Below are 11,924 nucleotides of genomic sequence, written 5' to 3'. Positions count from 1 at the left end.
ACCAGAAGTCCAGCTTCTCCAAAAGCGGCGCCTTCAAGAAGAAAACAGTGCACAAACGCGTCGTCCGATCAAAGAACTCATGTTTTCACCCTGGGGAAAGTACTCGCTTGCAAAACAATGTCTTTCGCAAAGCTATTGCCAGACACAACCAATTAAGACAAGATCTTAGATTTTTACCCTGCAAGGTAAGACTTTAACTTCTCATATGTTGACGGCCCCACTAACGATGCCGCTGCTTCAAGTCACGGAACACCAAGCCAAATCCTTGTCGCCACACAGAATAGAACCACCATTGCTAGTCCACAGATTCCTACTTCAATGACATTCTCCGTCAGCTGATTTCACCAGGGAACGAGAAAGCGTGCTTCATGATGGTAACAACCAGCAGAGTTCCGCAACGCTCCCTCTGAAACCAAATGGCCAGAGAAGAACACGGGTACGCACGACCGAATGTCCTCCGATCCAACAATCTTCAGGCTTGAATCGCCCAATGGAGTTCGTCGGCGGAGCTTTTTGGAACACAACACTCCCGCCAGGTCGATAAAGACACGCATCCGGCAAGAATTCCAGGACAACCACCTTTATTCAAAAGCCACGGTAGTAGCCTCCATGCCATCAGCCGGCTGCCGGAAAATAAAAGTTGAGCCCTAAAGAGACCCAAAATTAAAAGCTGCATTTCTGTTTTCTCCAAGAACGAAAGCATGGATGTATTATGTACTGCAACTGCATGAGAGATACACTTTGCACATGCGCACGCACACACGCTTGCGATCGACTGAAGAGCCCCAGCCAAAATCCGAACTTTGCACAGGCCAAGAGAGCGAGAGCAATCTTCAGTTGCCACATGTGCGCACAGCGCACGCACGCGCGTACTCCCCGGCATATCGACACAACTGACACACACACACAAGACACACACACACACACACACACACATGTCGCTGGCGACGACGGCGCAACGGTGATCAGATGGGGATGTGTTCGAGCTCGTCGTCGAGGTCGGTGGCAGCGACGGACTGGCTCTGCAACCGGCGGAGCTTGAATGAGGAGAGCTTCTGCGGCGTGTCCTTGGGCGGGTCCTCAAAGCGGATGAAGGTGTAGGTCCAGGCGCCGGAGATGGTGCCGAGGACGGGACCGAGGAAGTAGATCCAGAGGCCGGTGAAGTGGTTGCTGGCCAGCGCCGGGCCCAGCGTCCTCGCCGGGTTCATCGATCCTCCCGACACCGCCCTGCACTCCATTATCGGTTTCCCGCGCGTCTCAGTTTTGGTTACTTCAGAATTTCAGATATTCATCATCGCCAATGCCGCTATATCTAGCTTAGCTATGTATGATGTGATCATGATGTGCACGCGCGCGTGAGCTTTGAACTGAAGGATATACATGCGTTCAGATATGCCAGATCGTCAAGGTTACTGCCCTAATTAAATTTGCTGGTTGCATCAAAGAACGTTATCAGTTCTTTGGAATTTGGCGTTTCCCTTGTTTGCCAAGAACCAAGTGGTGATTAATTTGACAAAGGCAAGTCTTTGTAGTACTATATGCGGGTTGTTAATTAATTAATAATCTGCAGACTAGACGTAATTATTTACCCTGCGAAGATGGACGTAATGCAAACCGAGGAACCGACAGCTAACCCGGCCAACTCTCCCACCTGCATGCAAACAGGAAAACCTAGGTCAGCATCCACGTGGCTCTTTATTTACAGCAGATTAGATAGATGATCATATCGACAAAGTGCAGGAGTCTCGAATTTATCTCGATGGATGGATGGATGGGCTTACCGCTCTGTTGTCTGTTGCGACGGCGAGCGTGACGAACATCATGTTGAAGGTGACGACGACCTCGATGACGAGGGAGTGCCAGTGCGGGCCGTGCGGCACGGTGGTGCCGATCTCGGTGATGGGGTGGAGCACCGCCTTGAGCACGAAGGACGCGCAGATGGCGCCCGTGAACTGCGACGCCCAGTAGAACGGGACCTGCATATGCAGACACAAGATCGTTATTGTACAGTACACATATATGATCCTGAATTCCTGATAGATCGAGTGATGCCTTTGAAAAAAAAATCAATTAAGATCTTTATTTCTTCTTCTTTAACCCTGGACCTCAAGCTAGACGGAGCACGTCTTAGGTTTAGTGTTCACCCCATGCAGCATGCATGGGGCGCATCGAATCGGTTCGTGTCAGCCTCATCGATGGTGAAATGATCAAGTGAATATGTGCAGCTAGCTAGCCAGTACTACTACTAGCCGTGCTGGCCGGAATAGGGTGCCGATCGAATGGCCGTGCTGCACGCGGTCTCCGGCGGAGATCACCGTCGAATATATGGCACATGCCACCTACGTACGCTCTCAGCCTCGACTAACCAAGTAAGCTCAACGTGCGCAGGCACTCGCAAGGAGATCATCCCATGGCGGGGACACATGTAAAGGCGTCTTCTTCTACCTAGAGCCAGATACACCTGGTAATTTATTAATTAACACACTGTGAAAATGCCTGGATGCTGCCTCGAGCTAAAAGTGATGTGTGAGTGTTAAACCGGTCGGTTGGTGTGGCACACAGTGGCAGTGTTAGTGCTAATAGCTGGAGCTAGTGCCCTCGGCCCGTGGGCCGATTGCGATCGATCGATAGATGCATATATATGCTCTCCTGCCACTAACTGAACTATCGCAGTGATACACGGCTTTTCACACATCCGACGCCATGGTCGAGCTTTAGTTTGGTGCCCAACCGCGTTACGCGTATTGCCTGCCTAATACTGCTATTTTCTGATGCTAAGGTTTATCGCCTCCAACAAATTCTGTCTAGCTAGCTAAGCGCGACAAATCGACAAGGAAAGGGACATATGAGGAGAGAAGCTACTAGGAGGTATATTAAGAGAGTTTCAGAACGGAAAGAGGAGATATCTTAATTCCTTCTTGGGCATCATTTTGGTGTAAAATACCCCCATGAAAGGTACATGATTGGTTGGTTCGAACAACAAGTTACACGAGCATATACCAACGAAAACCAGTAGCTTTTGACTCTGTTTAATTATGGATTATGGCTAAGGCCGCAAGCTAGCTATATTTTTTGAAACTATTTGCCGTCGACGCTTATAGCAGCGATTAAATTTGGCAGTGTGTGACGTCGATGACAACATCCTGAAAAGTACACGTGAGTAAATAATCTGTGGCCGTGACTAAATCAGCCAATAATCCTATTTTAAAACGGTTCTTGAGACACCGAAGCAACTGTAATCTCATCACCGCTGCCGACGGCCGACTGTGAAGCATTGTAGCTGTGACAAAATTTCTTATACGTACTTTCTTATGCGTGCGATTTATACCCAAATCGGTGGTGCTCGATTAGTGGGGTGTTTGCTCGCTATCATCTTTCTTGGAGATGTTAGATTATTGGAAGAAAGTGAAAGAAGGTTATTAGTAGGGTGACTTTTGTTGCTGAAGGATTTAGGCCCTGATCTAGTGCATGCATCTAGCTATATGCAGCGTTACTGTTCCATCGATCGAATTGTGCTCTGTTGCGTGCGTACCTGAATCCATGGGAAATGCCGGAAGACGGCGAAGGAGAGCGTGACGGCGGGATTCATGTGCGCGCCGGAGATGTGTCCGACGGAGTAGATCATGACGGTCACGATGAGACCGCCGGCCACCGACTGTCCCAGCTGCGATATGCGCGTGGGGTCGCTGGCGCTAATCGCCGCCGCTCCGCAGGTCATGAACACCAGCAGGAACGTTGACACCACCTCCGACACCATCTGCAGGTCATACAATAGGCAGGATGTTACCCCAACTGATAATGAATCAATCATGCAATCATGTGCAGTGACAGTTGTACATATGATCTGCCTCACCTTCTTCAGGAGGTGGGGCGGGAAGTAGTCCGCGATAGACCTCTCGTTGTAGTACATGCTGGGCGTGGTGGAGCGCGCCGCCCCGATGTCGTGGATCTCGTTCGAGAAGTTCGCCCTGGAGTTCGATCTCGAGTTAGTCGACATTTCCGACGACGAACTTGCACACGAAGGAGGAGGAGGGGGAGGAGGAGCAGGAGAAGCTCTCTTGTGGTCTTACTTTTGCACAACGAGGCGACATGGGAAGCGGTATATATAGGGAGGGGAGGAGAGCTAGGTGGCAGTTACCAGCAGTCCACACCTCCTTTAGTTTAGGCCTGGTTGTCGGATCCACAATGGCTACCGTGTTTGCTCAGATCTAATCAGTGTATTCCATTTGTTTTTTCGTTTCGATCCAGGTAGTTTAATGTAGCCGAACATGTTGTCAGATGGACATTGGAGGATTTAAACCAAATCGCATGATAGTTTTGTTGTTTTGTTCTGATTACGGGCATAAGTTTGTTCTGTCCTGCTGGCGAAAAGAACACGATGTATTTCAGTCTGCCGATAGAGGAGATGATTGAAGTTATAAATTGGCAAGTGCATATAAATATGCCTGGATAAAGGCTCGACGTCGTGGTCGTGACGCCGATGTACGGCGACGAACAGGTTCTTTTATATGAGCTCCAGAGATAGAATTCTATTGTAGGGGAGGGATATTTTCCATATATTGGGTTATGTATTGCGACTTGTATTAAGTTGACATTAGCATATTCTACTCGTACAAGACACGCTTGCAGCAAACAGTGCTTGTATGCGCCTACTATGATCAAAAGTTACCATTGGCCGGAGCGGTATATTGTCACTGTCAGCAGTTGCCGCCATTACCAGATTAGCGATGGAGCTGGATCAACTGGGCTGTTTTCAAATGCAAGGTCGGGGTGCCATATGGAGTGTCCAGATTCAAATGATGAGCAGTTATGGATTCGCTAAGATTGGCATTACTATATGGAGTTATCGCAACCACTCCTTCAGTAAGCTAGCACGCTGATGCCGTCGGCGCTGTCGAATGAGCAGGCGCCGTTGCCAGTCCACTCTGCTGGTCACTGTCAGAACCGACCTGCCACTGTTGAAAAATCTCATGTTGTTGGCTACTTCAGCAATCTGCAACCTTGGCTTCTCGTCGATCGTCGGTTCCCTTTTCACCTTGTCTGGTACGAACCGCAGTAGGAAATCTTGAGCGAGCAACGGCCCCGGATTTTCAGAGTTCAGAGTTCGCCAAATTCAGGCATCTGGATTTCCATCATCTTCTTCTGTTGCCTGGGATCATCGGGATCAGTCAAATTGAGGAATACCAGAAATGGACAGACCAACCACACTTCAGCCGTTACTGCCCATGTTCTAATGCAGTCTAAGGTAATTCTGATGACGATGTAGAGGGTAGGGTCTAGGGTGCCTGCCTCTCAGCTTCTTCGTAACAACTGTGACTGCTTTCGGAAGAAAACAAACACACAATCGTAGCAAAATTACACATTTGTGAATTGTGATTGCTACCACTCGATGCCGATCAGCCAGCAAAATCCTAGCACTCCTGAATTTTCGCGAGCCTTGCTTGGCAGATCTAATATGTCTATCTGTAAAACAACGCACAGATTGTAAGAAAGGACTTCCTATTCTTTCTTATTCGGCAGAAGTACTACTACTTTAGGAGTTAAAGTAACTGACTAAAGAGTAGTGCATGGGCAAACACTTTTTCGTACCCATACACGATTAGAGCCACTCCTTGTCATGTCTTTCCTTCGTAGGCTGAAAAGACAGCTACTGTGTCATCAGCGTGAGGCCGCAACAGGAAATACCATACATCTATTGTCATCCCTACCTGGCAGAAAACGAACCGTGATAGACTGATGATAGCCGACGAGGGCCCTGATCAGATCAATCACAGATAGATCTGGAACCCAGCATCGATCCTCATTGCCTATGCTAATCATTGCTCACCTTTGTCTGCACTCTGAAGTTATCAGGATTCAGAATTTGTCTCCTCATGCACACATGTTCTTGGCGCGCGGTTTGTTGCGGCAATTGGATAGTTTCAACGAAATTCCTACGTTTTAGTCGTCGGGTGAACATCATCAATTCTCGGTTGCAACTCATATTATAACTCATGACTATCATGAATCACAAAGCAAATCTAATGGTTTAGATTATTTTTCTTACTTGCAACTAATTTTTTTAATTTGAAATCGGTTGCAATCCAACTTGAACTCATATGTGCATAAATCGCGATCGAAAGGTGTAAGACATGACTGAGAAATAACTTTGTTTACAACTGAGAACGGGCAAATCCAAGTTTTTTTATATAGGGTGCTTTATTGACTATGTTTCGGTTTTTGACTTCGTTTATTTAAGTTGGGACTTTGTATCTATGCACAAATTCTGACAAAATGTCAGTATTGACGGATTTTGGGTATGGAGGTCATCTATCTATTATATACTAAAAGCAAAATAAGAGTGTTTTTCGAGGCACCAGGTTAATCCACATATATATGCTTAAAAAATATAAACCGGTGATCTTAATCTTAGCGTCTAAGATTTAAAGAAAAAACTGTTACGTACAATAATATACGTGTACCAAAGAAAAATTGTGGGGCATGTTTGTCACGCCTTATAACCTGTAATGAGCCACGGTTCAAACATTGTATCTCATCAATAAATTAAAGCTAGTCGAGTATGTACCATATAAAAATGAGACGTGTGGTGCATGGACTGTTTGAAATAGGAAAGAAGAACTCAATCGGTTTGTACGTACTATGGAAGAGTATTTGCTCAGTAGATAAGAAAGCTCCCATGGCTGATCGATGGGTTATGAAAAGCAAAGCTAATTGATATATTTAAATATACATGGCAAGCAAAAATCAAACTTAATTACGTATTTATTCTGTTATATATACTAAATCAATGTGAGAGGTTCTTTGAACGAAAAAATAACACAACCTTGCCAGAACGGGGTGGCACTCGCTGGCCACCAAGCTGTTTCGAGGGACATAGTCCAATCAAACGACCTGAACATTCTCTAAGCAGTTTTTCTTTTTCTTTACAGTATTATCAAGATCTCGGCGAAAACAGGTTCCTCCGATTACCACTGCAAAAAAACAAATAACGGATGAAATATATGAGTATTTAAGTAGTCTGTAAAATTTATAATTTTTTGACAAATTTATAAAATTATTTGGGAAATCTCAGGCACTAGGTCAGTACGAAGAGTTGCCTTAAAAAAACAACCATGGCCGGCACTCCTACTTTGAACCAAACAATAACACAACCTTGCTAGAACGGGGTGGCACTCATTGGCCACCAAGCTGTTTCGAGGGACATAGTCCAATCAAACGGCCCGAACATTCTCTAAGCATTTTTTTCCTTTTTCTTTACAGTATTTTTAAGATCTCGGCGAAAACAGGTTCCTCCGATTACCATTGCAAAAAAAAATAAAAAAATATATGAGTATTTAAGTAGTTTGTAAAATTTATAAGTTCTTTTGACAAATTTACAAAATTGTTTGGGAAATCTCGGGCGCTATTATGGCCGATATTTTCGTTATTTTTGGAAACCGGTAATACCAGTGGGTATCGTAATTATTTACCAACAGAGAAAAAAGATTATCCTAAGCAGCAGGTAACATTGCTAACTCATTTCATTGATTGATTTATTACGAATTTGTAAAGAAAAATATAACAAATTCTACTTTGCGTAAACATGCATAAAAGTTGCAACCTATAGTAGCGAGCATATGAAAATTGATTTAACAAGTATCGTAATTGTGGTTACTGAGCAAATAGTCATAGACAAAGTATAATCAATTTATACTCATGCCTGAACCATCTTATATTTATCTATTAGTGGAGTAAATGGATAAAACAATGTATAAATAAGATTAAAATAGGTAGTTGCTCCGATCCATATTAGTTGTAGACAACTAATATAGATCAGGGGAGTAGTACTTTTTTAGACACTCTAAAGATAATGCCCTCGCACTTGCGAGGGCCACTATGCTAGTTATTAAAACATCAAAAGATATATTTATATATTTTGTAAATTTTACAACACTTCTGCCGCGTACATTTATAAGAAAAACTAATATGAAGCAAGTTTTCAGAAACTCAAGTAGAAGTTAACAACATCACCCAGTACCAGAAACGAGCAAGGAATTACATTGTATATTGTGATGTATCTAAGAATGGACTTGGATGTGTTCTCATGCAAGATCAGAAAGTTATAGCTTATGGGTCTAGGCAATTCAGACCACGTGAAATAAATTATCCTACCCATGATATTCAGTTGGTAGCAGTAATTTATGCACTGAATAGTTGGAGGAAATTTCTCTATGGATCTAAATGTGAGCTATACACAGATCATAAAAGTCTTAAATACTTCTTTACCCAAAATGAGTTGAATATGAGGAAGAGAAGATTTCTAGAACTAATCACAGAATATGATTTGACAATCAACTATACACTAGGCAAGGCTAATGTTGCCGTGGATGCTTTGAGCCGGAAGAGTACGGAGAATCAATCTGTTTAATGGGAAATTCCAAAAGAGATGAAGAAAGAAAGGGAACAAGCTCAAATCTTGATGATTCAAGGAGAAACCATTGGAAGTATTTCAACCATCAGGGTTATAGAGGAAATATATGCAGATCTGAAGTATGATAGCATTCGGAAGCTAGATGATGATATATTCATAAAGTAATAGATTCAAAGAATATCAGAAGGAAAGTCATCAGAATTTCATCTCAGACAATTTGATTTAGTATTGCTCCAAAAGAGGTTATGTGTACCTGATGAACCTAAGAATTTCAAAAAATTGGTTGATTCCACAACGCGCAAAATACAGGCGCATTGTCCATCAGCTATGGGTTGATGTAATGCTAGATCTAAATGGTGAATTTATTTCAGATCAAAATGCAAAAAAGTATTCATGCTTTTGTGTTGGAAATCAAAGAAACAAAATATAATGTAAATAAGTTAGCTAAATGGAACTTTGTTACTGCTCCTTTGACTGAGAAAAATAATATTCATAAAACCAAGTTTTTCTTTCTATGAAACGTGATACCAAACTCAACGCGTTACACTGTGTTGGAGGTGTCTATCCATGAGAGAATTACCAACAAATAAGACACAGAGACGGCCATGATCCCTCGTGCGACGGTGGTGGGTGCTGAGAGTGGGAGTTCCTTCTACTTACACCCGCCGCTTTGACGATGGGACGAGGAGGAACCCAGTTGGCACCTCGATCATGGCGTGAACATATTAGGTTATTATTTTGAGGAGGCGTTTGTTGGACGGTGTAGACAGCCCCACCACAAACCTCCTAGGCTTTACTCGCGTCTCTTGTCGTGTCCGTGGAGATGAGAAGCTTAGAGATTTATTTTCTAATCGGTCTTTTAGTTTTTTTAGATCAGCCTAGATTATGTGCTTGGATGCTAAGCGAAGGGGACGCGTCACTTTGGCTTTATGTTCTCTAGACTCGGTTCTTTCGCGCACACACTCATATCCTCTACTGGGCGCAAGGCCTTCTTTGTTCAACGCTAATTATATTTGAATAAGTGAGGACATGTTTAATAGAAATAAACCCGTAGCAACGCACGGGCAATTTTACTAGTGAAATAATATTCAAAGAGACTCATGAGACACCATATTCCATACATCAGGGAAGTACGAAGGAGTTATTCTGGTGAAATAATATGAAGTGGGAAAGAGCTAAGTATGTCTCAGAATGTCATACATGCCATTTGGTGAAGGCGTAACATCAAAGTCCCATAGGATTACTTAAACCTTTGGACATTTAAGAATGAAAATGGGACGAGATTGGAATAGATTTTAACTGTTTTAGTAATGACCAGTTAGAGGAAGGATATAATTTGAGGTGATAATAGATCGAATTCCAAGAGTTCACACTTTATATCCGTAAATGAGAATGATACTTTAGAAAAGCTTGTGGATATATATGTCAAGGAGATAGTCAGTAAGCATGTAGTAGCAAACAAGATCGTATCACATAGGGGCTCCATCTTCACAACACCATTTTGGAAACAACTCCCGGAGACATTAGAATCCAAGCTTGATTTTAGCACTATTTATCATCCGCAGATAGGAGGTCAAACCAAAGGAACCAACCAAATCCTAGAATATATGTTGAGAGCTTGTGCTTTTGACTTTGGAGGCTCATGGGAAGATCATCGACCATTCGCATAATTTTCATACAATAACGACTATCGGAGTAGTATTAAGATGACAACATTCGAAGCTTTATATGGACGAGGTGTAGAGCATCCATATGTTGGTTTCAACTTTCAAGTAGGTGAAAACAAGAATTTTGTACCAAATTACATCAAACAAAGGCAAGATGTTATTGATCTAATCAGGGATCACTTGAAAATAGCCCAAAGCCGAGAGAAGAGTTATGTAGAGGAGGTCATGTGAAACTCGAGTACTCCTTCCGGTCTCTTTTGATTGACTTGGATTTATTACAACTTTGTACTCAATGTGAGTCAATTAAAAAGGTCCCGGGGGAGTAGGAGACATGGTGTATTTGAAAGTTTGCCCGAACAAAGGACTAAAAAGATTTGGAGTTAAGGGAAAACTGAGTCCCGGATACATCGGACCTTTCAAGATACTAAATCAAAATGGAGGCACGGCTTACGAACTAGACTAAAGTTGATACACAATGTGTTCCATGTATCACATTTCATAAATGCTTGAAAGTGCCAGATGAGCCACTATCACATGAAGACTTAGAATTTTAGTCAGACCTGACCTATTTAGAGAAGCCAACAAAGATTCTCAAATATGACTGGAAGAGGCTAAGAAATAGAGAAATAAAGTACTGCAAGGTACAATGGAAACATCATCCAGAGTGAGAATCTACTTGGGAGAAAGAAGAAGACCTAAGATAATCTCATCTCGAGCTATTCAAGTATCACGATTCTAACTTCGGGACGAAATTTTCATTAAGGGCGAGAGGCTTTAACAACCTAGCACGTAGGACCAAATGAGGGGTATAAGTACGATTGCGCATCTGTATTCATGCACTTGAATTTGAGGAGAATTTTTTCGTGCAAAAAACTAAAACCTCAAAGTGATTGGAATTACTTTAGATTGATAAGTAGGGTTAGGCCATTAGTTGTTTGCGATGAATTTCGACATGACCTTTGTTGTACTTAGGGTTTTGGATGAAAGTAATTTGAATTGGATTCAAATGCAAACCATTGGAATTCAAATTTGAGATTTGAAATAAAAGAGTAATGGAATTTAAACATTGACTTTTGAAATAGAATTCAAATAACATTTGAACAAACTACAAAATTACAAGAATAGAGAAATTTCAATTTTATTGATATATATACACATAGAATACATTATCTTTACAACATTCATTATACTACAAATTATAAAAACAAAGAAAAATTACAGGAAGTAAAACCCTAAACTAAAACCTAGCTACAGTCTCCTACATTTTTGTCCATCTTCTTTTCTTCTCTTGGACAACCGGCAAGCATGAAAAAGACAAAGACCAGAAGGTAATGCCAAGTGGCATTCAAAGTTGAACATCAAACAGGGATAAATATTACTATACCAACCCTATCCATGGTAGCTTAGGAGCACACAACAACCAGCAAGCACACATGCAGCTTACACCATCATGCAATGCATGTGTTGTCGACCAAGGGATAGCCCAAAGGCAGTATAAAAACATTCCACTAATGTTCAGCTGCACAAGCAACCACGACTATCGACCAAGGATACCCATAACACCAAGAACATGCCACTATTATAGACCACCAAAGCATCAGGAGCTAGTCCAAATCATCCTGAAATTGTAGCAACACTCAAATTTCTAATCCACCACAAGAACCATGATCACATAGGTAGAGCTAGGAGGAGCAGGCTCAAGCCAAGAAGGAGAAGATCCTCAAGACCAGGAGTGGATCAAGATCAAGCACAAGCATTTATCATCCAGGAGCTGGAGTGAGGTAATACCCAACTCATGGAATAGATCACGATGATCTATCTCCACAAACAAAAAAGTATTCAAATAA

General features: G+C 42.5%; 1 protein-coding gene across 1 annotated transcript; it reads right to left on the bottom strand.

The window, feature by feature from the left end:
* Window positions 1-730: 730 nt before the first annotated feature.
* LOC124688310 (aquaporin NIP2-1-like) lies at window positions 731-4,041 on the bottom strand. Its single transcript, XM_047222002.1, has 5 exons — window positions 3,854-4,041; window positions 3,533-3,757; window positions 1,782-1,976; window positions 1,590-1,651; window positions 731-1,227 (listed from the first exon to the last, which is right to left on the bottom strand). Exons 1-5 carry the CDS (start codon window positions 3,995-3,997, stop codon window positions 966-968), a joined length of 888 nt encoding a protein of 295 aa, XP_047077958.1. The 5' UTR covers window positions 3,998-4,041; the 3' UTR covers window positions 731-965.
* Window positions 4,042-11,924: the final 7,883 nt, after the last annotated feature.

Source organism: Lolium rigidum, chromosome 2, assembly GCF_022539505.1.
Source record: "Lolium rigidum isolate FL_2022 chromosome 2, APGP_CSIRO_Lrig_0.1, whole genome shotgun sequence".
In the NCBI taxonomy this organism is placed as follows: Eukaryota; Viridiplantae; Streptophyta; class Magnoliopsida; order Poales; family Poaceae; genus Lolium; species Lolium rigidum.
This window is presented reverse-complemented; position numbering and strand designations above follow the sequence as displayed.

Excerpts from the sequence above, each read along its gene's own strand:
- LOC124688310 (XM_047222002.1), bottom strand. The coding sequence starts at position 3,997 with ATGTCGACTAACTCGAGATCGAACTCCAGGGCGAACTTCTCGAACGAG. Across the intron at positions 3,758-3,853 it reads CGCCCCACCTCCTGAAGAAG|ATGGTGTCGGAGGTGGTGTC; the intron begins GTGAGGCAGATC and ends TATGACCTGCAG. Across the intron at positions 1,652-1,781 it reads TCGCAACAGACAACAGAGCG|GTGGGAGAGTTGGCCGGGTT; the intron begins GTAAGCCCATCC and ends GTTTGCATGCAG.